Consider the following 22,500-nt stretch of genomic DNA (forward strand, 5'->3'; position numbering starts at 1 on the left):
GTCCTCTCGTCCTCTCGTTCTCTCTCCCTTCTTTTTCTATTTCTCTCATTCCTTCTCTTGTCTCATTCTGTCTGTCTCTCTGCTGTTCTTCTGCCATTGGTGTTTTTTCACCATCTCCATCTCTCCTTGACATTTTGACCAACTCCCCTCTCCTCTCTCTCATCCTGTCTACTCTCTCCATCTTTTCTTCTTCTTCTTCCCACTTTCCTCCCTTGTTCTTTTCCCCTCTGCTGCTTTCTTTCTCCCCATCCTTTCTTTCTCTCCATCCTTTCTTTCTCCCCATCCTTTCTTTCTCTCTATCCATTCTTTCTCTCCATCCTTTCTTTCTCTCTATCCATTTTTCTCCCCATCCTTTCTTTCTCTATCCATTCTTTCTCCCCATCCTTTCTTTCTCTCTATCCATTCTTTCTCTCCATCCTATCTTTCTCTCTATCCATTTTTTTCTCCCCATCCTTTCTTTCTCTCTATCCATGTTTTCTCCCCATCCTATATTTCTCTCCATCCTTTCTTTCTATCCTTTCTTTCTCCACATCCTTTCTTTCTCCACATCCTATATTTCTCTCCATCCTATCTTTCTCTCCATCCTTTGCCTCCCCACCCACAGATGCTGCAGGAGCGCTTCCGCGAGTTCGCCCGCGACACAGGCACCATCGGTCAGGAGCGCGTGGACAGCGTCAACCGCATGGCAGACGAGCTGATCAACGCGGGGCACACCGGAGCCGGGCCCGCGGTGGGGAGGTGGAGACGGCCTGAAGCAGGCGCGGGCGACCTGCTGGAGCTGATCGACACGCCAAGACCAGATCCTGGGCCTCGTGACGAGCTGCAAGTTCTACCGGCACGCCAAAGGAGATCCTCGGCCGCTGCAGGCTGGACAAAAACCTGGCCCGGCTGCCGAGGAGCTCGGACGCGACCAGAACACCGTGGAGACGCTGCAGCGCATGCACACGGCCTTTGAGCACGACATCCAAGCCCTGGGGACGCAGGTATGGCCGTGACGATACACACACACACACGCACATATGCACGTCATACGGTACATAATATAATAGAATAAAGTAGAATAGAATAAAATGTACATTTCGTCCCCTTAGTATAAGGTTCTATGTGCCATTTTTGTCACAATTGAGTTCTTGACATATTGTTATTCTGTGACCACTTAAGAAGAAGAGGTGAGGTGTTTCTTGTAGTTGTATGCATTTTTGCACATTACATCTAAAGAGGTTTGTTCCGCTTATCAGTATAACTCTATGAAATCCTAAAACTTTGAAGCTCAATATCTCAGAACGTAGATAGAACCCTATAATTCCAAGGGGTCGATATTTGTCATTTACTCACACATAGGTCGTATCGTATACAGTAGCTTGTGATGGGTACAGTGCATTGTGATCATCTCACTCTGAGCTGTGTGAAACATTGAGCATTGTAACATTGAGTTTAGGTGCATTACTACCAGGGATGTAGTGGTAAAATAAGAGGTGAGTAAACTATGAATTATGTGATCACAGTGAGGTGGACTGCGCCATTTTTTAAAAAAAGGCATTTAGAACATGTTTGATGATGGTGAAGGTTATTGTCCAATGTTTATAACAATACCAGTGGTATTAAATGGTTCCTACAGTGTTGATGAGTGTACATGTTGTGAATGTGGATAATACAGTGTGATTTTTGAATGTTAAAAGTTGCAATTGGTGAATAAACTCTTTTGAGAGGTGGATAAACTCTAATAAGAGGTGGATAAACTCTATTTCTGAAATTTCAGAGGTGGATAAACTGTGTTTACTTGCGATAAGCCTCCACTACATCCTGATCACTACTGTGTCTGCCTTACTATTGTTATTGACACCGTGAGCATTGTGAGGACGAGTTCTCTCCTCTCTTCCGTCCGCAGGTGAAGCAGCTCCAGGAGGATGCGGCCCGTCTGCAGTCGGCGTACGCCGGCGACAAGGCCGACGACATCCAGCGGGCCTTGTGGCCCGAGGTGCTGGGGCGTGGCGGTGCCTTCTGGGGCGAATGGCCGAGGCGCGCGCTTCTTCGACACCGGCGACAAGTTCCGCTTCTTCAGCATGGTGCGCGACCTCATGCTGTGGATGGAGGACGTCATCCGCCTCATCGAGGCCCAGGAGAAGCCCAGGTGTGTGTGTGTGTGTGTGTGTGTGTGTGTGTGTGTGTGTGTGTGTGTGTGTGTGTGTGTGTGTGTGTGTGTGTGTGTGTGCGTGCGTGTGTGTGTGTGTGAGAGAGAGAGGGTAGCAACAAGGAGAGGTGTGTATGTGTGTGATTTAAATTAAAATCCAACCCCATAGTGGATATGTATCCCCCCCAGTGATACCAAACTACATTACCCAGAAACCCCTCAGCTCACTATTACTCTCTATTTCCCAGGGATGTCTCCTCTGTGGAGCTCCTGATGAACAACCACCAGGGCATCAAGGCCGAGATCGACGCCCGTAACGACAGCTTCACTGCCTGCATCGAGCTGGGCAAGTCCCTGTTGGCGCGCAAGCACTACGCATCAGAAGAGGTGGGTACCCCACGCCATCCAGTTCACAAACCCAGGGTACCCCACACCACCCTGTACACAAACCCAGGGTACCCCACACCACCCTGTCCACCAACCCAGGGTACCCCACACCACCCCGTACACAAACCCAGGGTACCCCACACACCACCCTGTCCACCAATCCAGGGCCCTAGAGATGGGAAATGCAGGACTGTGCCACTATGCCTGTCTCCAGGAGTCAGCCAGGCTTCTTAAGATTTGAAAATAGATCATATAGAATGGTATGTCATTTATTAGAAAGGGCTGCAAGCACTTACAAGGCTGACATTTACACACATGTAACGGATGTAATTGAGGGTTTTCCTCAGTGCAAAATGTCAATAATTTTTAGAAGGAAATTCCAAAATGGCTGGTGTTTGTTAAACAATAGATGAATTTAAACAGTTATGTGCTCATACAATGTGTGTTTTTTCTCCCAACCCCACAGATTAAAGAAAAGTTGCTACAGTTGACAGACAAGAGGAAAGACATGATTGACAAGTGGGAGGACAGATGGGAGTGGCTAAGATTGAGTGAGTACCGCCATTGGTCCATTCCATCAAACAGCTAGAGCGGAATTATACTTCTAATTCCAGTGTCCAGTAGGTCTGTGTTGCGCAAAGTGCGGTTAACACCAAGGTCATGGTTTCTCAAGCCCAGGAGCAGTATGCATTTTGCTAAAAATGTGTATCTTCACATCTATTGTCAATCGCATTGGCTAACTTAGCATCCTCCAAATGCATGAATGCTAATGGTTCCTTGTGTGTGGGAGAGAGCATTTGCCACGGTTACCACCACCACGCCAGGCTTTTGTTCTCTCCCTGTCCCTCTCTGCCTAAAGCCTTTGTCTCTTGTCGTTGGCGTATGCATGAGAAGTTCCCCACTAACCTCCACACGACCTCAGTGATTAAACCCTCCAGTCATACACTTGTGTCTCTGCCGTTGCTTAAACGTTCAAGCGACGCTTGGACAACGTTCTAGCTTTTTTGGGCAGGGGCCGGTGGATAGCGGGCATTTTTAAAAGGCGATGACCTCCCTGCGGCTTCTCTATTTGTTCACTGTAAAGGCTAAAACGCAATGACTGTCAGCAGCAGCAAGCAGGAAATGAAACTTTGTGTCTTTCACTTTCCACCCAGATTACCAGGCGAAACTTTTAGCCTTGAATCATGCGTGTATTTCACGTGGGAAAAATGCTGTCATTGCGGCCTGGATATCCATAGGAGTTATCCGTAGGTTAGCTATCGGTTCTTGGTTTGCTGTATTGGGAAAAGCTTGAATTGAACTACTTTCCATACAGGCAACTGTATCCCTTATGCGTGTAAAAAGGAACCAAAAAGAACCTTATTACAAACCTAACACACACACACTTTCACTTAATGGATTCGAAGAGCAGCTCTTAGGTCTCCCTGAGAACTGCTACGGTGACAGTCCTCTTGGGCACGTGTATGAAAGAGTGTGTGGATTTCTGTACGATTTACATCACTCCTATGTCCCTCCATTGTATATGTGCAGTAACTTATTTTCTACCACACAACCAAGATGTATTCTCTGTAGTCCAAATCCCTTGTATTTCTTGTGAACCAGCAGGTATATTAAATCCATTTACTCTATTTCTTCATTTTGATGATTGATTTCTGATTCAGATTCTGATTTTTGTTGTGATTCTGATTCTGATTTTGACTCTGGTTCTGATCCTGGTTCAGCTTCTGCTTCTGATTCTGATTCTGATTCTAATTCTGATTATTTTGTTCTCCTCTGCCCCCAGTTTTGGAGGTGCACCAGTTCTCTCGGGACGCAGGGGTGGCGGAGGCGTGGCTGCTGGGTCAGGAGCCCTACCTGTCGGCCGGCTCCATGGGCCAGAGCGTGGACGAGGTGGAGAAGCTCATCAAGCGCCACGAGGCCTTCGAGAAGTCCGCCGCCACCTGGGAGGAGCGCTTCTCAGCGCTGGAGAGACTGACTACGGTGGGTGGTCAGAGGTTGTTTGTGTGTGTGTGTGTGTGTGTGTGTGTGTGTGTGTGTGTGTGTTTTAAAGAGGGAAGAGGGAATGGATGCCGTGGAAAGGATAACTAGAAATGAGTAAATGAGTAAATGTGTGTGTGTGTGTGGTGGGGAGGAAAAGAACATGCAAAAAGACATGGGGCTTTTCACCCCTTACTCAAGGTGTGGTCTAAAAGCAGGAAACAGTAACTCATACGACCACACATCCTACCCTACTCTCCCACGCAAAGCACTGACCTCCGAGAAAACACCACGGGCTACCTCACTCACTCGCCTGACGCCTCGCAGAGTCGGAGAGGGCGGTCAGCGATGTGCGCAGGCCTGAGTGTGGCGAAGGGCTCCGTGCGTGTCGTTCGCTGCCGCGTGACCGTTGCTTGTTTCTCTTTCCTGCTGCAGCTGGAATTACTGGAAGTGAGAAGACAGCAAGAGGAAGAGGAGAGGAGGAGAAAACCCCCGACTCCAGAGCCGCTGGTGGAGGACGGAGAGGTGCAGAGGTAAGACATGAGATAGAGAGAGAGAGAGAGAGAGAGAGAGAGAGAGAGAGAGAGAGAGAGAGGCAGAGAGAGAGAGAGAGAGAGAGAGAGAGAGAGAGAGAGAGAAGCCGTCAGGCAGTTAGACAGTGGGAGAGGCTCAGAGGTAAGACATGAGATAGAGAGAGAGAGAGAGAGAGAGAGAGAGAGAGAGAGAGAGAGAGAAGCCGTCAGGCAGTTAGACGGTGGGAGAGGCTCAGAGTGTTGCTGGAAGTCTGGAATGAACACTATATATAGATAACTGATTGTATGTATTTAAATATATATTAATGTATTATTTATACTTATTTGAAATGTATAAAAATAACATTCAATGATGTTAATTTGAATCCATAACCTCTTTGTCTTTCTGTTGTTTCTTCCTTTTTCCCTGTCCTCCTCTCTTCCTCTTTCTCTCTTTCTTGTTCTCCCTCTCTCCACAGGGAAGGAGAGCAAGTGACTCAGAACGGACTGCCGTCGGATCAGGATTCACCACGGGTTAGTTACCGTTCCCATGCCTACCAAAGCTACTCTGGCCTGCAGGGCCCTCGCACTGTCCAGGACAGGTCCTGCTCGGAGGCAGAGCCTCCCGCAGTGGACAGTACATAGGCTCCATAGGAACATTGTGTAATGCTTTGTGGTTTTTTAAGTGTGGTGGCCAAGCACTGCAGTGTTTTGAAGTGGACTTGTTTGGACTACAAGTCCCGACCCACAGTGCTTTGTTTTCTGAGGTTTGCATTTGTACAGTTTTTTTTTTTTTTTTTACCAGTTTGCATTGCATTTGTGGCTGTATCAAGAGACTCCACGTCCCTTGAATCCTTGTTTTGATGTAGATGTTCTTTGTCTTCCAATGTAGTTGCAGAATTTTAAATCGTAGAAATATGAGGTCTGTTGTGTACAATACCTCGATTAAGGGCAGGTGTGGTCAGTGTCAGATGTTCCGTTTGACCAAAATCTGAAAACTCCCTACAGGGTTTTTGTTATTAATAATGAACACACAGTTAATCGGGATACGCCTATATAAATAATTTAAAGAGTAGTAATGACAGAGCAGATCTCAAATGAAGGTTGAAAACGAAGCCTGACCTGAGTTCCACCATGTTTAGATTAGTGCTCTAAGCAGATAGTCTGCATCATTTTGGTTACTAAAAGCAGGTCACTATTTCATGTAAATGCATGACAGTGCTTCCAGAACTGAATTAGGGAAACGTGTGCTCATTCTGAAAGAGCTGACTCACTTTCATAACAGCTTTTTGGCACTGCCGAGGAGGCACGTATTAGTCCCGTATGGCATGGCACGGGAGTAGTTCAGATTACATTTCTACTGTTGACACTGGCGAGGTGTGTGTGCAGAGGTCAGCTTTGGTAATAGGAGATGGCGGTAGTGCTGTTAAGGATGTTGTTTTGAGTAGTTGTTATTGCCTTTTGTTTCATTTTTGACAAGAGTTCTCAGTGTCTGTGTTTAGGTCTCCCTCGGTTCATTTCACTTGTGGCACGTTGTCACTGGTTTTGTGTGCTTTGTTTTGTTTTGTTTTATTTATCTAGTTCATCATCCATGTCATTGCTTGCTTGTTTGTGTTCTGTGTCTCTTGATTTAATCATCCCACTCTCCCATTTCACTAACACAAAAATAAAATGTCTAATCAGCCTATTTTTTCATGTACTAACTAACTTCATGTGTCAAAAAAAAAATCAACCCACGTTTGTCTTTGTTGTCAAGTGTTAGTTCATGTCTATGTTTCATGTACTAACTTGTGTCGAAGAAATATTAACCCACATGTTTGTCTTTGTTGTCAAGAGTTAGTTCATGTCTGTTGTTTGTTGCCTAACGGGTTGATTTATTTGTAAAGGAGCCAGCGTTAAAACATTACACACAACACAAAAGCATTACAATTTTGAATCAGATTTCAACATGTAGTTGATGTTATTAAAAGCTTTCACATGTAATGGTAGGGAATAGCATTCGGTTTAGGTCAAAGGTTAAAAAAGGTTTTTGCCACACGATTGGGTCGAGGCGTCTACATGAGATCATGTTGGCTAGTGTTTTGGCTAGCAGTTGGCTTCTGTCCCAGGCATTGATAGCTATGGCCTGAGATGAGCAACTAAATTCTGGATGGACCCTTAGCGGTGGATATTGAGAGGGTAAAGTACCCTGTGTGGAGTGGAGTGGAGTGAACTTTTGTGTGGTCCTTCTAAACTCTTTTCAAATCATCTGATTTGATTGGTGTGTGTGTGTGTGTGTGTGTGGTTGTTTTGATTTGGCCTGTGTGTGTGTTTTGCTTTGGCTTACTCTCTGTATCTCTTCATGACCACTGTCTCTGTTTGGATTTGTATTCTACATTTGAAACGGCATGCATTGGTGTTTGGGGCATGGTCTATTTAGAAAACGACAAGGATTGATGCAGTTTATACTTTGCTGTGCTTTTACTTCATATACAATCTGTTGGGCTGCTCTTTCAGTTGTGAGATTGTTAATATGATTGTGTCACTGTTTGAATGGACTTAACATTTTGGAGGCTCCTCTACCAGACATTCACAGCACAGCATCAGTATCTTAGTGTCCAGACTCTTGACCTTTCTTCATCTCATGACCTTTTATTTTATGCTAGTCTTTAACCTTCATTTGACATTTAAAAATATTTATACAGAAAAACACTTTCACAGTGCTCCCTGCATGACTATGTATGTTTTTATCTCTTCAACAGTTTGTGTAAACAAGAGAGTAATGCCAATATTTTTATTCTACATGTTCTCTCTCTCCTGTCATCTCTCCTCTGCCCTACTCCCCCGTCCCCTTTTCTCCTCTCCTCTCCTCCTTTCCCTCCCTCTCTCCTCCTTTCCACTCCTCCCTCATCTCTCTCTCTCCTCCTCTCCTCTCCTCCTCCACCAGGACGGAGGTGAGATAGTGAACGGCGTGGCCGAGCGGAGCTCCAAGGAGCCCAGCCCCATCCCGTCGCCCACCTCCGATCGGCGGGCCAAGGGGGGCAGCCAGGCCTCCACGCTGCCGGCCAAGGGCCAGGACTCACCCGCCGCCCAGCTGGAGGGCCTGCTGCACCGCAAGCACGAGTGGGAGGGACACAACAAGAAGGCCTCCAACCGGTACGGCTCAGTTAGACTCGACTCGCTAGCTAGCACATTGCATTTACATTCACATTCATTAATTTAGCTAGCACATTGGATTTACATTCATGTTTATTTGTTTGCAGACGCTTATTATCCAAAGCGACTTTCACATGTCAGTTATATTACAAGGGCCAGTCTCCCCAGAGCAACTCAGGGTTAAGTGCCTTGCTCAAGGGCACAATTGGTGGAAGCCGGGAATTGAGCCCACAACTTTTTCAGGCTCCTGTATGCTATCCCAGCTCCTTAGCCACTACGCTACCAACACCCCATGCACAGAACGGCATGGCGGCATGAGCAGTGATCGAATTCTCAGTAGTATTTCTATTCCAAGTAGCTCAGTCAGCAGCTAAGTGCATGTTTGCAGCCTCTGTACCTTGTGGGTATTGATTGGAGGAAAAGCTCTACAGCTCAACTCGGCTCGCTAGCTAGCTAGCACAGCACAGCATGGCGGCATGAGAAGTGATTCATTTACATTTACATTTATTCATTTAGCAGACACTTTTATCCAAAGCGACTTACACATGTCAGTTGTATTACAAGAGCCATTGTTTCTATTCAAAGTAGCTCAGTCAGCAGCTAAGTGCACGTTTGCAGCGAGCTTCTTACCTTGTGGGTATTGATTGGAGGAAAAGCTATACAGCTGCTCTAGTGATTTGTGGATTTATCCTAAAAATAGAAATTAAAATTGCTAAATCTATGTGTTTGCAGTTGTGTTGGTTTTGTCGGCTGGACAAAAAGCTATACAGCTTTAACAGCTCTTTGTGAGTGCTGCTGCTAAGTTCTATTTGGGAGGGATTGGTCGAGAGAGATTGCTTTCTAATATGACAACACTCCCTCATGCTCAATATTCGGATATCTTTAACCCCTCCTTCCCCAATTAAGTCAAACGAGCTGATCCTAAAAGATGGGTTGTATAGAGTACTCATATAAATAACTAGTTGACATAAAGGCCTGTCATTTGTCAACATCAGGATTTACTGACCCAGTGAATCTTCCCCTCACCTCACCCACCCCCTCAGGTCTTGGCATAACGTCTACTGTGTGATCAACAACCAAGAGATGGGCTTCTACAAGGACAATAAGAACGCCAGTCAGGGCATCCCCTACCACAACGAGATCCCCGTCAGCCTAAGGGAGGCCGTGTGCGAAGTGGCCACCGACTACAAGAAGAAGAAACACGTCTTCAAACTCAAGTAAGAGCTCAGGCACCAGCCTGCATCAGACCTTGACATAGATGGGCCTCATTATTATTGGATATTAGCCAGTTTATTGTATTGTTTCATTTTGTGAAGTGTATGATGGGACAATCCCACTTTGCGATTTTGCACCCTAAATAAATTGACTGATTTGGTTGATTTATTAGGCTGATTGATCAGTTCTGGACTTGGTATTCTTAGAGGCGTATAGTATTCATGACTATATATATATATATATATTTTATTTATTTTTTTTAACGGGAACGTCTCTTGTTTTGCAGGGTTACCGATGGTAACGAGTATCTCTTCCAAGCCAAAGACGATGTAAGTCACTGCTCTTCATCTTTTCCATTGCAGGACTGAAATAGAGTTTAGCAGACTCCCTAGTGACCAGCAGACAGACAGGCCTGATCCTGTGCCCATATATACATACTGTAGACCAGGGCTTGATGCCCTGCAGATGCCACCTCAGTACAGATGTACCATTTGCAGATAGATAGATAGATAGATAGATACTTTATTGATCCCCAGGGAAAATTCAAGGTCTCAGCAGCATACAGACAACACAAACACATTCTTTAACAGCAGAAAGAGTAATTAAAGTATATAATATAAAAACACAACTAAGCAATAAGGACAGTAGAAGATAAAGAATATGCTAAATATAATAAAATATAAAATTATACTAACACTTAATCTAAATCAATACTAAAAAATAGTATCCACATAGTGGTGATTAATTAATCAGAGGCGCTTGCAATGACTGAGGCAGGGACTGAGCCTGTGATTCTCTGTGCATAGTAAGGTAAGGTGCTCTGCGTGAATGAGTGTCATGGTGATAGTGCAATGGTGATAGTGGTCATGGTGATAGTGCAAATGAGTAAGTCCAGCAGTGCAACAATGCCGAAATAAAGGTATAAGTGTGGCCACAGTTCGGCTGTGGCATGGAGGGAGGGGTTATGCATATGTGCTAATGTGCTAATGTAGCACGCAAACAATGAGGCAGAAAGACAGTGGTAAAAGTGGCTAGTGGACAGACAGTATCCAAACATGGAGGGGGTGAAGAGGCAGACAGACTATGCAGAGAAGTCTATCTCTCCTCTTCCCTTAAGTGAAGCATTGAACAGTTCAATGGCCCTGGGGACAAATGACTTTCTCAGTCTGTCTGTTGTGCAAGGCAGTGAGCGAAGTCTCCAGCTGATCAGGCTCTTCTGCTTAACAATAGTGCTGTGGAGTGGGTGACACTCATTGTCCAAGATGTTGATCAGTTTGTTCAGGGTCCTTTTGTCAGATAGTGAAGTGATGCACTCCAGTTCAGCTCCCACTACAGAGCCAGCTTTCCTTACCAGCCTGTCAATTCGCCCCGCATCCTTCTTCCTTGTGCTTCCTCCCCAACATACTACTGCATAGAAGAGGACGCTGGCAACAACAGACTGGTAGAACATCCTGAGGAGCTTGCTGCACACATTGAAGGGCTGCAGCCTCCACCATCTCCTTGGTCTTTGAAGTGTTTAGTTGAAGATGATTGAGTTTGCAGATAGGTTTCATTTGCTCCTTAAATGTAGTTATAACACAAACAAACAAGTAATGAATAAACAAAGAAATTAATAAGTAAAAAAATTGCATCTATAGGACCATTTTTAGGAGTCATTTTTAAATCCTTCCTGCATTGCCACTTTGCACAGCTGCTTTGCACAGTGTCACCACTCACTGGCCACTCCACTGCGCCCCCTTGTGGCTACAGTATGCAGTGCACCCTCTAAGCCCCCCGATCAGACATGAGCTCACACTTCTGCAATGCAGCCTCATAAATCTGCCCCTGGTTTTGCTGAGTGGACCGCCGAGGGCCGTCTCTTAACTAACCTCCCCCGTCCAGTGGCCAGATGGACCACAGCGGGCCTAATTAATTAGCCCTGTCAAATCCGAACGCGGGGATGATGGATGGAGAGATGACTCATGGGAAATGTATTTCATATTCCACCCAATATGTACAGCACTGGTAGGCTGCACCACTGATGCAGCAGGTGATACATACCGGAGCCCAGTGCCATATGGAGGCTCTGAGCTACATAACGCACAGTAAGCTGTGTTAGCACCGAGGAAAGGGAAGAGAGAAGCGGTACACAGTGAGTCGCACTGCTGCTGTTCAGCACTAGTAAAGAGTCAGGGCAAATCATGTTCAGGGTAGCTAACGCAGTATAAGCCATTTAGTGACGTATCGATTTAGTGGGAACCTTGCTAAGCTACCTTGGAAGAGAAGATCTATAGGATGAGTAGAGGATGTATAGGGTTTAGTATAGAGCATCTTATAAATATGGATATGGGTCTCTTAGTGTTTAGGTCATTGTTGAGTTAGTCTTTCATTAGCCCTTGTGAGTCGTCCTTGACCTTTGACCTTTCTCGTAGGAGGAGATGAACACATGGATCCAGGCCATCCAGAACGCCAGCATGGGCTCTGCCTCCTCCGACAAGTCGGAGATCACGCCCAGCAGCAACCAGAGCACCCCGGCAACCAGCCGCGCTCAAACACTGCCGGCGACCGTCACCCTGACAACGGAGTCGAGCCCGGGCAAGCGCGAGAAAGACAAGGAGAAGGACAAAGAAAAACGCTTTAGCCTCTTCAGCAAGAAGAAGCAGTAGAGACTCCCTCTATCAATCTATCTATCTATCTATCTCTCTATCTCTCGCTCTCTCTGTCTCTCTTTCTTTGGCTCTGTCTTTTCTTCTCCAGTCAAAACAGACATTCTAACTCACCCCACCCCACCCCACCCACCTCTATCCCACTCCCACACACACACACACACACACACACACACACACACCTCCTTTACCCTGTCCCTCTCTTCTTTTTTCAATTTCTTTTTTCTTTAATTCCTTTGTTCTTTTTTTGTAATGCTTGTGTGTGTATCCACAGCAGTGATGTTCCAGCATGCAAGCTTGAGAACCAGTACACCACTCTCTGTGCCTATGGGTTCCCAAAATTGGGTTCGAAATCTGCTACAAACAAACAAACAAAACAAAAAAACAAACAAAAACCGGAAACGTAAAAAAACTTAAAGTGAAGGTGAAATGAAATGAAGTGAAGAAAAAATTAAACATTTGAGCTGTTGGAAGTTCAGTGTGTTGGGAAAACCCCATCTTGAAGACAAATGTTTTAAGGACCAGATTGATTTTTCATTTTTTTTTTTTCAATACTTTGGTTTTTATCGGTGTTACTGTTAGTATTATAATCTTGAATTTCAATGTTATTTCTGGATCAATTTTATTGATAACTATTTTTTCTTTTGTAATTGTCTATCACCAAAGGGGTCTTGAAGTTTTGAAAAATGTCCTCAATTTTGTGAGGCTGTCTCGCCAGAGGTGGTTGGCGTTCTCCAATCACTTTTGAAAAAACAGATCGACATTCCATAGAATCGTTTCTATAGAATCTCATTTGTTTCCTCGACAGTGAAGGAATGCTATTTACAAATTCCAGTCAAAACGGACCCGAAGCGCAATGTCCATTTTACCAGTACAGCTATTATGAATTCTTCACAAATAGTCTTTCAGCTAGATCCTCCATGCAGAGATTAAACATGATAGATTATCGCTGATTAGAACAACGTTTCAATTCACAATTCGCCGCATCCAGAGGCAAAATTGCGGTTCAGATTGTGAAAGGTAGCAAGACTTATGTATACATCATTATCTCAGTCTGTCCAGAATGTTCTATAGAGGGAACTTGTAACCCTACTAATTTTTTAAATATATATGTTTTACATTTTAATTTTCCCTTTTTGCTTGTCCCATATTGTTTATATGTTTGTTGACTGTCATTCTTTTTGAGTTGCATCATAATATATGTTTCAAATAAGCCTAGTACAGAGTATAAAAAAGCTAGCTGTATTATAAACACTTTAACAGAACATTGATGTTAGTTGGGTGGGTAGGGGAAAAAAGCATTTACTGGGAATTAAAAATGTAATAATACATCAAAATAAACAAAAAAGTGGGGAGAAATAAGACTTTAAAAATATGGTTGCTTGCTTGTTGGCTTCAGCACTGTGCATTAATATTTGTTTTTATTTTTGTTTATTTTTTTTGCTACATTATTCCGCTCTTTTCATACATAGTGTGCATTTCTTTCATCACTGTATCTATTGTACCGAGACATTAAAAAAATGAATGAATTTTCATCTTTACTGCACAATCAGAAAACTAGAAAAAAATAAACAAATAAATAAAAAAGACATAATAGGAATGGTATCCATCCAGGGCCGCTGGGTATATATGTAAACTCTGGCCCTGGGCCTTTCAGATGTATGAAACTGCACCTGTAAACCTCTGCCCCCTCTTTCTCTGGTAAATATGTGCCATGTCATTAAAATGCTTTTAAACATTACAATCGATCACGTTTGTGTTTTTATTCCTGTGTGTGTGATGTGTGTGTGTTTGTGCATGTGTTTGTGCTTGTGTGTGTGTGTCTGTGTTTGTGCATGCACATGCGTGTGTGTGTTTGTGTAGGGACATATTACCAGGATTTGCTCATTCATACAGTATGTCTTACTAATGCCTTCTCACCTGAACCCAGAGAGTTCTAGAAGCTGCATATGTGAATGAACTGTGAATGTAACATGCTCTAGATGATGACCACTAGGGAAAAGCCATTTTAATAAAACATAATTAAGTTAGCACATAGTTAAGAATCTATGCAGATTTCATTCTACTTTTTTATACCTGCAACATGCCATGATTATTCTGCCTATGGAAATAAAGTCGTCGAGCTCAGTGAATATTGCCTTGTGGAAAAAACTCCATTATCATGTTCTCTGAAGAAACAGCCAGGGACAAGCTAGCACACACACACACAGATACCACCCCACACACACACACACACACACACACACATGAGCTGTATTTGCCCTGCAGTAAGGGCCTAATATGACTGATTTAATTACACAGTCGGTCCCACCTTAATCTGATTACAGTGGAACCGTTTGGGATCTACTGTGTGTGTGTGTTTGTTTGTGTGTGTTTGAGTGTGTGGGTTTGTATGTGTGTTTGAGTGTGCATGCATGCATGTGTGTGTGTGTGTGTGTTTGGCTTTATTTGTGTCTGCTGTAGACATGGTGTCCAGCCACACCACCCTGCACCTAATGCAATTAAACCAGACAAGTATGGATGCAATGGTGCTGCAAACACGCACGGATGCCTGAAAGTCTGCCCTCCTGAAGAACTACATGGACTTTACTATCAATTTGAAAGAAGAGAGAGAAAGAGTGTGAGAGAGAGAAGAGTGAGAGAGTATGTGTGTGTGAGAGAGCGAGAGAGTGTGTGTGTGTGTGTGTGTGAGAGAGATGGTAGTTGAGAAAGACACTAAATGAGACAGAGTATTCAGAGGCGAGAGAGAGACAGGAGAGAGAGAGAGAGATTGAAATGCCTAGAATAAAATATCCGAATACGTGGACTGACTCCAGTTGGAGGTCCCGACCCGCTGAGCACTTCATCCAGCCGAGCGTGGCGAAACAGAGGGGTTGATGGGAAGGAAGTGACGCACCGGTGCACAAGCAGCCGGCTGATGTGGGTGTGCAAACCAAGGCCATGCAGCATCACCCAGGAGGGGCAGAGACTGCTGGTGGAGGGGCCAGATATGACCCCTGCACACTCTCACCCCCTCCCCTCTTTTTCTTTAGTATTAGGGAGCGTGTGTGTGTGTGTGGGGGGGGGTTGTGCTTACTTCCTCAGAGGGGTGAGGAGGTGAATGTAGGAGATAATCTGACACATATGGTGCTTCCATATGGTCCCACGAGAACCAGTACAGGAACCTGGTTGTGTGTCCAAAAGCTAACGTGCAAACTCTCAACTTTCAATGGGTTGAAATACACCAAACGCAGACAAAAATTAACATACAGCTGATGTTTGTTTACACACACACAGACACACACACACTGAATCTGACAGACACAGTGCTATAGGCAGGTGCAGGGACATGTTATTGAGCTGACATTGACCATGCATTTATACACACACACACACATGCATGCTAAACACATTTATACTTGTACTCTCATTAATATCTGCAGGTGTACTAATGGCTTACACAAGCATATAGAGACATATGATGAGTAGCCTACATGCCGTCTCCCCAGTCTGTGTCTCTATAGCGTTAGTCAGCCAGCAGTGTACATATTCACTGCTCAAGGTCAGTATTCTGTTGATGAATGAAACCTTTAGACTGTAGAGATCCACACACGATGAAAAGGTAGAATGAGTCATTTTATTCTGAAAGACGAATCTACCAAATGATTAACTTTATTTGAAAGGATAAGGATAGGATAGGGGCTTGTTGAATGAATGATGAAACTGTGGTCACTAAAGATCCCATGGTACTTCGCAAAGAGTAGGGGTTTCTCCGGTGTCCTGGCTAAGTTCTCAACCTGGCTCATTCAATCTGGCCCCCTAATTGTCCTCCCAGTGTAATTGGCTCATTTACACCCTCACGCACCTCAAAACTGGTGTGTGGTAAGCGTTCTGGCGCATAATGGCTGCCGTGCATCACCCAAGTGGGTGCTACACATTGGTGGTGGTTAGTGAGGTTTCCCATCACTGAAGTGCTTTGAGTGTCGTGAAAAGCGCTATATAAATTTAATGTGTTGTTGAAAATCCCAAACTAACATACTAAATTATGAACTAAAGCATCTAATGCTGCACGGGTGAACATCAACTATGAAGATGTGAATCATAGGTCTGAAGCAGTTACAAAATACCTGAGAAGTAGTCTTTCAAACTTAGGCTACATTTGAAAGAAAAAGAAAGTGATCAATAAAGGCCAGTGATCAATAAAGGCTTTTTACTTTTATACAAGAGTACCTTAATTCTTTTGTGTCTTCTTTATAGGCTACATTTTGTTACTTTAAAATCGCATGATCCATTTTGCATCCATCAGTTTGATGGTCTTTGGTACCATTTTTATTCTCATTTATACAGTGAACCCCTCATAGAAGTATGCGTGGGTGTCCTGGGCGAAGTTGGAGCTGTCGGTATAACAGGCATTCTCCTTTTTGAATAGTCTAACATTTTATTAAGATATATCTCACTCGACTTTCTTCAATAACTTAACAGGACAGGTAGGCTATATCTATCAAGTGTTGTAAGTAGTAGCCCAATTCCCGATATTCTTTAACTCACGTTTCATCGACCACATAGAGTATTCAGTACCAAGGACAGCGCAAACGCAATTACCGGCGGTTCTTGTAGTTTTACGACTAGGGGTTTCCCGCAATAATGGCTTTAATAGCGCTGTGGAAACTACAAGTACCATGAGCCTCTATCATCTTTGCGTTTTTTTACGTAGCAGCACAATCTGAGACGAACCACAAGGCGTCGTGGTAACCAAACTGAATAGGAAACTAAAAACCAGAGCCTCCATTCTTGAAAGCTTTACGCAAACATACCTGCCAAGCCAGTGAGAAAATTCCAAGCATTACGTCTAAAGCGTTCCTTGGGATAATCCACGGAAAACGATTCCCAGTGTCATATATCGCTTTAGGAAGAGTGTTATTTTAACACGTAAGGATCAGCGACCGTCTGATTTTCTGCCAGGAGAACTTAGATGGCAATGGATCGCAATATTTGGTACGGACCTAGATAACGGTGGTGAGACCGGCGATAGTGTTCGGGGTTCTCCGTGTAGGGGCACTGATGGAAAATCGCCCTTGTCAGAACTGCCATACGGAGGAATTCATTGAAAAATTCTCACAGACTGGTGTCAGCCCACGGATCCCGATGAGGGTATGAACCGATCGTTTTATTTTTCCCCAACACATCACCGACCTCGACCACGGAATCGCCCTTTGGTGGAGTGACTAATGCTTGCTTGGCCAGATATCGCGTCTAATAGCGGAGCTTGTCGGAGGTGACGGTTATAATCGTGCAATCAGGATGTATTAGGCGGTAGTAGTGAAGTCAGTTGCAGAGAGCATCTACTATAGGAAGGATTACGCTGCGTCTTAAAAGCGTAGCCTACACGAGGAGCTGTAGCCCACTGTCCACTACCGGTGAAAGGGCAGTGTTGCTAGTTTTGGCTATTCATTGATACTGCCTTCTTTTTTTTAAATTATCTTTTAAATTAATATTCGATTACCTGTGTGTAACCTACGAGTTGTCAACCGTTAAATCAATTCTCAACATTATTGGAATAGCAACAGTGATTCAGCAGGCTATGTGTTACTTCAAGGTGGACAACATTTACTAACGTCTAACGTCAATACTGAACAAAATGTCAAATGAGGCGTTGCACTGACGAACCCACGCCGACCTCAAAGGGGATTTTACGGACACCTAAGGATATCGCTCGGTCATCATCTGTCGGCCAAGGGAGCTTCCGCTAGGAGAGGAATTCCCTCCTCGTCAAGCCTACACTGCCGCTGTCCGGTCCTACCCAGAGCTGATGGACTACGCCGAGCACTGGTCGGCGGAAGTCTCTCTATGTCGTTGCAGCAACTGAGCCGTGGGATAGCTAAGTAGAAAGGGGAAAAAATACCGTTTGCTTGTCACGCGTAAAAAGCATGACGGACAAGACTGCTCCTCGCTGCCAGCTACGCTTGGAATGGATCCACGGCTACCGGGGGCACCAGTGCCGCAACAACCTGTACTACACGGCGGGCAAGGAGATAGTGTACTTCGTGGCTGGTGTCGGTGTGGTCTACAACACCAGGGAGCACACGCAGAAGTTTTATTTGGGACACAACGATGACATAATCAGGTAGGAAATCTAAACTCACCGACACAGACTTAGGGGTTTCTTCGGTGACTCCATAACATGCATGTCGTCCCAATATGTGGTGTGTCTCTCTGTCTACCACCTGTCATGGAGTTAGCCTGCTGTAGAGGCTTTTAGACATAACCAAACATGGGAGTAAATAAAGGTTTCAGCAGTCCCGTTGGGTTTTAGCTCTTGGGAGGGTTTCAGGGAGCAGTCGCGTTCATACCGAGACGGATGAACACAGAAGCAGCGCGACAGTCATTGATTGAGCAGTCAGCGACACGCAACACAAGCCATTGCAGTGCGCTGAAGAAGCCTACAGCATGTCACGCTCTTTCCGACTGGCGTGGACAGACAGACGTTCAATTGGTTCAAGAGATTTCATGGTCTGAATGAAGCCATCCTTACACCAGAAGACTTTCACAAGATTTGGGAAAAAATCATGAAAGATTGGAGTTTTTTTAACTAATGTCCCCCATTCAAGCTTTTACTTAAAACATTACAATCTTTTAAGAATCTTTCCCAAATCTTGTCAAAGTCTTCTGGTGTAGGGATGGTTTTAGTTGAATCCACGGGATGTGCAGCAATAGCCACTTTGGTTCTATTCTGAGGTTCCATAGCTGGCAGGTGTTGTGGCTTTTTGGGGGGTTTATCACACAATTGTAATGCCTATTCTGTAGCGTAGACGCAACGTTTGGTGCATAATGTACTACACAAATCAAACTGATCTGACTTTTGATATGGGACTTTTTATGGAACCCTTTTGGAATCCCCTTGACTATCAGCTTGTTAAAGAAACCTAGAAGATTCACTTGGGCTTAACTGTTAAATAACCAATAGAATTCAGGGTTCACTGCAAGCCTGTTTGTCCATCCTTCTACATCATGGTCCAGGGTTCTACAACTGTGGAACTGTCCAGGGTTCCTCACCACTGAAAATGACTCCAAGAGTTCTGTTTCAGGCCAAGAAATGCCTAGAACTTCTTTAAAAGAAAAGAACATAATGCAGTTCACTTTAACAGGGCAAGGCCATCTATCTATTTTTGAGCACAATTTTTTGTATGTTATGAAACATGGCCTTCATGAGAGCCGACCGCATGCTAATAATGAACAGACCCGCAGAGCATGAGTTTCTCTCCATAACATGCCATGGCATGTGTCCTCAAGGTCTGTGATGGACCGATAAGATAGCAGACGTGAAGAATGCTAGAGTCACCATGAGAGAGCTCAGTCCCCCCCTCTGCCTCCTTCTCAACGCGCCTCCCTCCCTCCCTCTTCAGCACACCCTCAAGCTGAGAGGCACAGTATGTGGGGTGAACTACCGATTAATCTCCCTCTCTTTCCCTCCGTCTTTCTCTCCCTCCATCTTTCTCTCTTTCGCCCTCCTCCTTTCTCTGGCTCTTTTCCACATACACAGACACACACACAGATACATACACATAAGCATTCTTTTCCCACACACCACACATGGTCCCTTGACTCTGATTTCTCTCTCTATCTCTCTTCTATCTATCTCGTTCTCTATCTTTCTATCTATCTCTCTCTCTCTCACACACACACACACACACACACACACACACACACACACACACTTTACACTACACTGCACTGCACTACACTGCACTACAAGCACGCTCTTGATCACACACCACCACACACACACACACACACACACACACACACACACACACACACACACAAGCACGCTTGCACACACACACACACACACACAAGCACACACAAAGACACACGTGCATCCAGTTAAATATTTATGAATGGGACATTATGACTTGAGTGTGCTGGGCCCCGCAGGCTAGCACTGGCCTACTCTGTTTGCTCATTCTAAACGCACCATCATCTGCCTGACTTAAGAAGAACTATAGCTAATTATTCTCACAAATATGTGCATTGATCATGGCCCAGGACCTGTAGGTGTGTAAATGATTTCTTTCCATCTTAATATTTCACGTCTTTTTTTAAATTGCAACCATTTTTTTTAGTCATATAATTAGGAAATGTTTTAATAATGTTGCGATGTAGCACTAATTCATCTAGGTTGATGTTCCCTGAAGGATATACGGCTATTCTTGTCTCTTGGTTGCTTTCTCTCTCTCTTTCTCTCTCTCTCTCTTTTTCGCAACAATTATTTTGCTCGGACTCTGCTCCTCTGCCGTTCCATGTGGGTCAACATGCGCAGCGGAACTGTCCGGTCCGATTATGCTGAAGTCATCAAGCTGTTCTCACCCGTTTGGGAAGATAGGGATTGAGATCTCCCCTTCTCTCCCTCTCTCCCTCTCTATCTCTCTCCCTCCCTCCCTCCCTCATTCCCTCCATCCCTCTCTCTCTCTCTCTCTCTCTCTCTCTCTCTCTCTCTCTCCCTCCCTCCCTCTCTCTCTCCCCTCCCTCCCTCTCCCTCTCTCTCTCTCTCTCTCTCTCCCTCCCTCCCTCCCTCATTCCCTCCATCCCTCTCTCTCTCTCTCTCTCTCTCTCTCTCTCTCTCTCTCTCTCTCACTCTCCCCCTCTATCTCACGTTCTCTGTGGTGGGTGAGGCAGGGATACCTTCTGGCCCTGGTGGTCAGTGAAGAGGTTAACGAGGACCCTGTTTCTCCTCCTCCGGCTCAGGGTTTAGGAGCGGTCAGTGTGTCGGCAGTCCAGTCGTAGTGTGAATCATCACCACAGCCACACCCTGTCAGCCATGTCAGAATCCTGGTGCAGGGTTGCTATTACAGTAATGAGAGAGAGATGGGGAGAGAGAAAAGGGGGGTAAAGAGAGAGAGAGAGAGAGAGAGAGATGCTCATATGGCATAAAGGCCTATTATATAGACTGATCCAGAGTGGTGTGGGAGGAAAACTATACGACATAATCAAATCTATGTATCTGAGCAGCAAGTGTGCCGTCAAAATAGGATGTAACAGGACTAATTTCTTTCACCAAAGGAGGGGAGTACGACAGGGTTGTAGTTTAAGCCCTACACTGTTTAATGTCTATATAGACGAATTGGCAAACACATTGCAGAACTCTGCAGGTTCAGGACTCATGCTGCAGAACACTGAGGTCAAGTGCTTGCTTTTCGCGAGCGACTTGGTTTTGATATCACCAACAAAAAGAGGGCTTGCAGCACCACATGGATGTACTAGCAAAATTTTGCCACACATGGGCCCTAAAATAATTTCTGAAAAACCAAGGTCTTAGTGTTTCAAAAACATTCCAAGCTGCAGGGGAAACACCAACAATTTTAAAATAGGCAACAGGACAATTGACCAGACAAATAACTACACCTATCTAGGCATAACTCTGACTTCAGCGGGACGCTTGGCTTGGCTGTGAAGGAACTCAAAGAAAAAAGCAAAAGAGCATTTTATGCCATTAAAGATCAATTAGATTGGAGCTACCAATTAGAATTTGGATTAAACTTTTTAAAACTGTGATCGAACCAATTGCACTATATGGCTCTGAGGTATGGGGTTTGGAACATGAATTCTCAACCTGGGATAAACACCCAATCGAAGCCCTGCATGCAGAGTTCTGCAAAAAGTATCCTCCGGGTACAGAGGAAAGCCGAACAATGCATGCAGGGCAGAATTAGGCCAATACCCCCTTATCATCAATATTCAAAAAAGAGCCCTCAAATTCTGGCAACACATTAAAATGAGCAACCCCGACTCACTCCACTATCTAGCACTTCAAAGCCAAGAGCAAAACATAGGAAGGAGCCCACTTAGCCAACTTGTCCTGAGACTCAGTAAACCTCACACCATCCCACATCACTGAGGCCCGGGACAATGTTACAGTAGCAAGAACAATTAGACCCAACCAAATTACAAACAATGAAAAGGAAAATTATATCACCTATTGGAAAGAAGTAACCCAAACACAATCTAAATTACAATGTTATTTGGCCCTAAAACGTGAATACACAATAGCTACTTACCTGAGTACACTGAAAGACCCAAAACTCAGGAAAACCATGACTATGTACAGACTCAGTGAGCACAGTCTCTCCATTGAAAAAGGCAGACACAGGCAGACACAGGCAGACCTGGCTGTGCTCACACTGCAGCTTGGGGGCTGTGGAGACAGAGCTCCACTTCTTAACAGAATGCCCAAAATATGAGGAAATACAGACATTATTTTTCAATAAACTAAATTCAACCCTTCCTGAATTCCAAACCTGGACAAATGACAAATTGCCTTACATCCTCGGAGAGAATGAGGATGTGGTCATTCTGGCTGCAAAATTTGTAGCAGCCTGCCACGACCTGAGGGACAGCCAGTGAGGCCACAACCACCAACAATGTTGTATATTTGTTCTTATTATTATAATTGTTGTCTTACTTTTATGTCTTCCATGTCTACTTTTATGTCCTCTTATATGTGAATTCCACAATTCTGTTA

At 44.6% G+C, this 22,500-nt stretch overlaps 2 protein-coding genes across 2 annotated transcripts in view; both read left to right on the forward strand.

Annotated features, from left to right (window-relative positions):
- LOC125298484 (spectrin beta chain, non-erythrocytic 1-like) overlaps positions 1 to 13,743 on the forward strand; it is a 57,956-nt gene extending 44,213 nt beyond the window's left edge. Inside the window, 13 exon segments of the mRNA XM_048249230.1 lie at positions 605 to 790; positions 792 to 983; positions 1,889 to 1,984; positions 1,986 to 2,131; positions 2,380 to 2,518; positions 2,985 to 3,069; positions 4,302 to 4,498; positions 4,931 to 5,028; positions 5,487 to 5,541; positions 7,934 to 8,142; positions 9,186 to 9,359; positions 9,644 to 9,686; positions 11,769 to 13,743. Coding sequence (XP_048105187.1) covers positions 605 to 790; positions 792 to 983; positions 1,889 to 1,984; positions 1,986 to 2,131; positions 2,380 to 2,518; positions 2,985 to 3,069; positions 4,302 to 4,498; positions 4,931 to 5,028; positions 5,487 to 5,541; positions 7,934 to 8,142; positions 9,186 to 9,359; positions 9,644 to 9,686; positions 11,769 to 12,002 — 1,854 coding nt within the window. The 3' untranslated portion in view covers positions 12,003 to 13,743.
- A 3,198-nt stretch (positions 13,744 to 16,941) lies between these two features.
- LOC125298316 (echinoderm microtubule-associated protein-like 6) overlaps positions 16,942 to 22,500 on the forward strand; it is a 63,362-nt gene continuing 57,803 nt past the window's right edge. Inside the window, 1 exon segment of the mRNA XM_048249018.1 lies at positions 16,942 to 18,105. Coding sequence (XP_048104975.1) covers positions 17,909 to 18,105 — 197 coding nt within the window. The 5' untranslated portion in view covers positions 16,942 to 17,908.

The sequence above is a fragment of the Alosa alosa genome, chromosome 7 (genome assembly GCF_017589495.1).
Source record: "Alosa alosa isolate M-15738 ecotype Scorff River chromosome 7, AALO_Geno_1.1, whole genome shotgun sequence".
NCBI classification, from domain to species: domain Eukaryota; kingdom Metazoa; phylum Chordata; class Actinopteri; order Clupeiformes; family Clupeidae; genus Alosa; species Alosa alosa.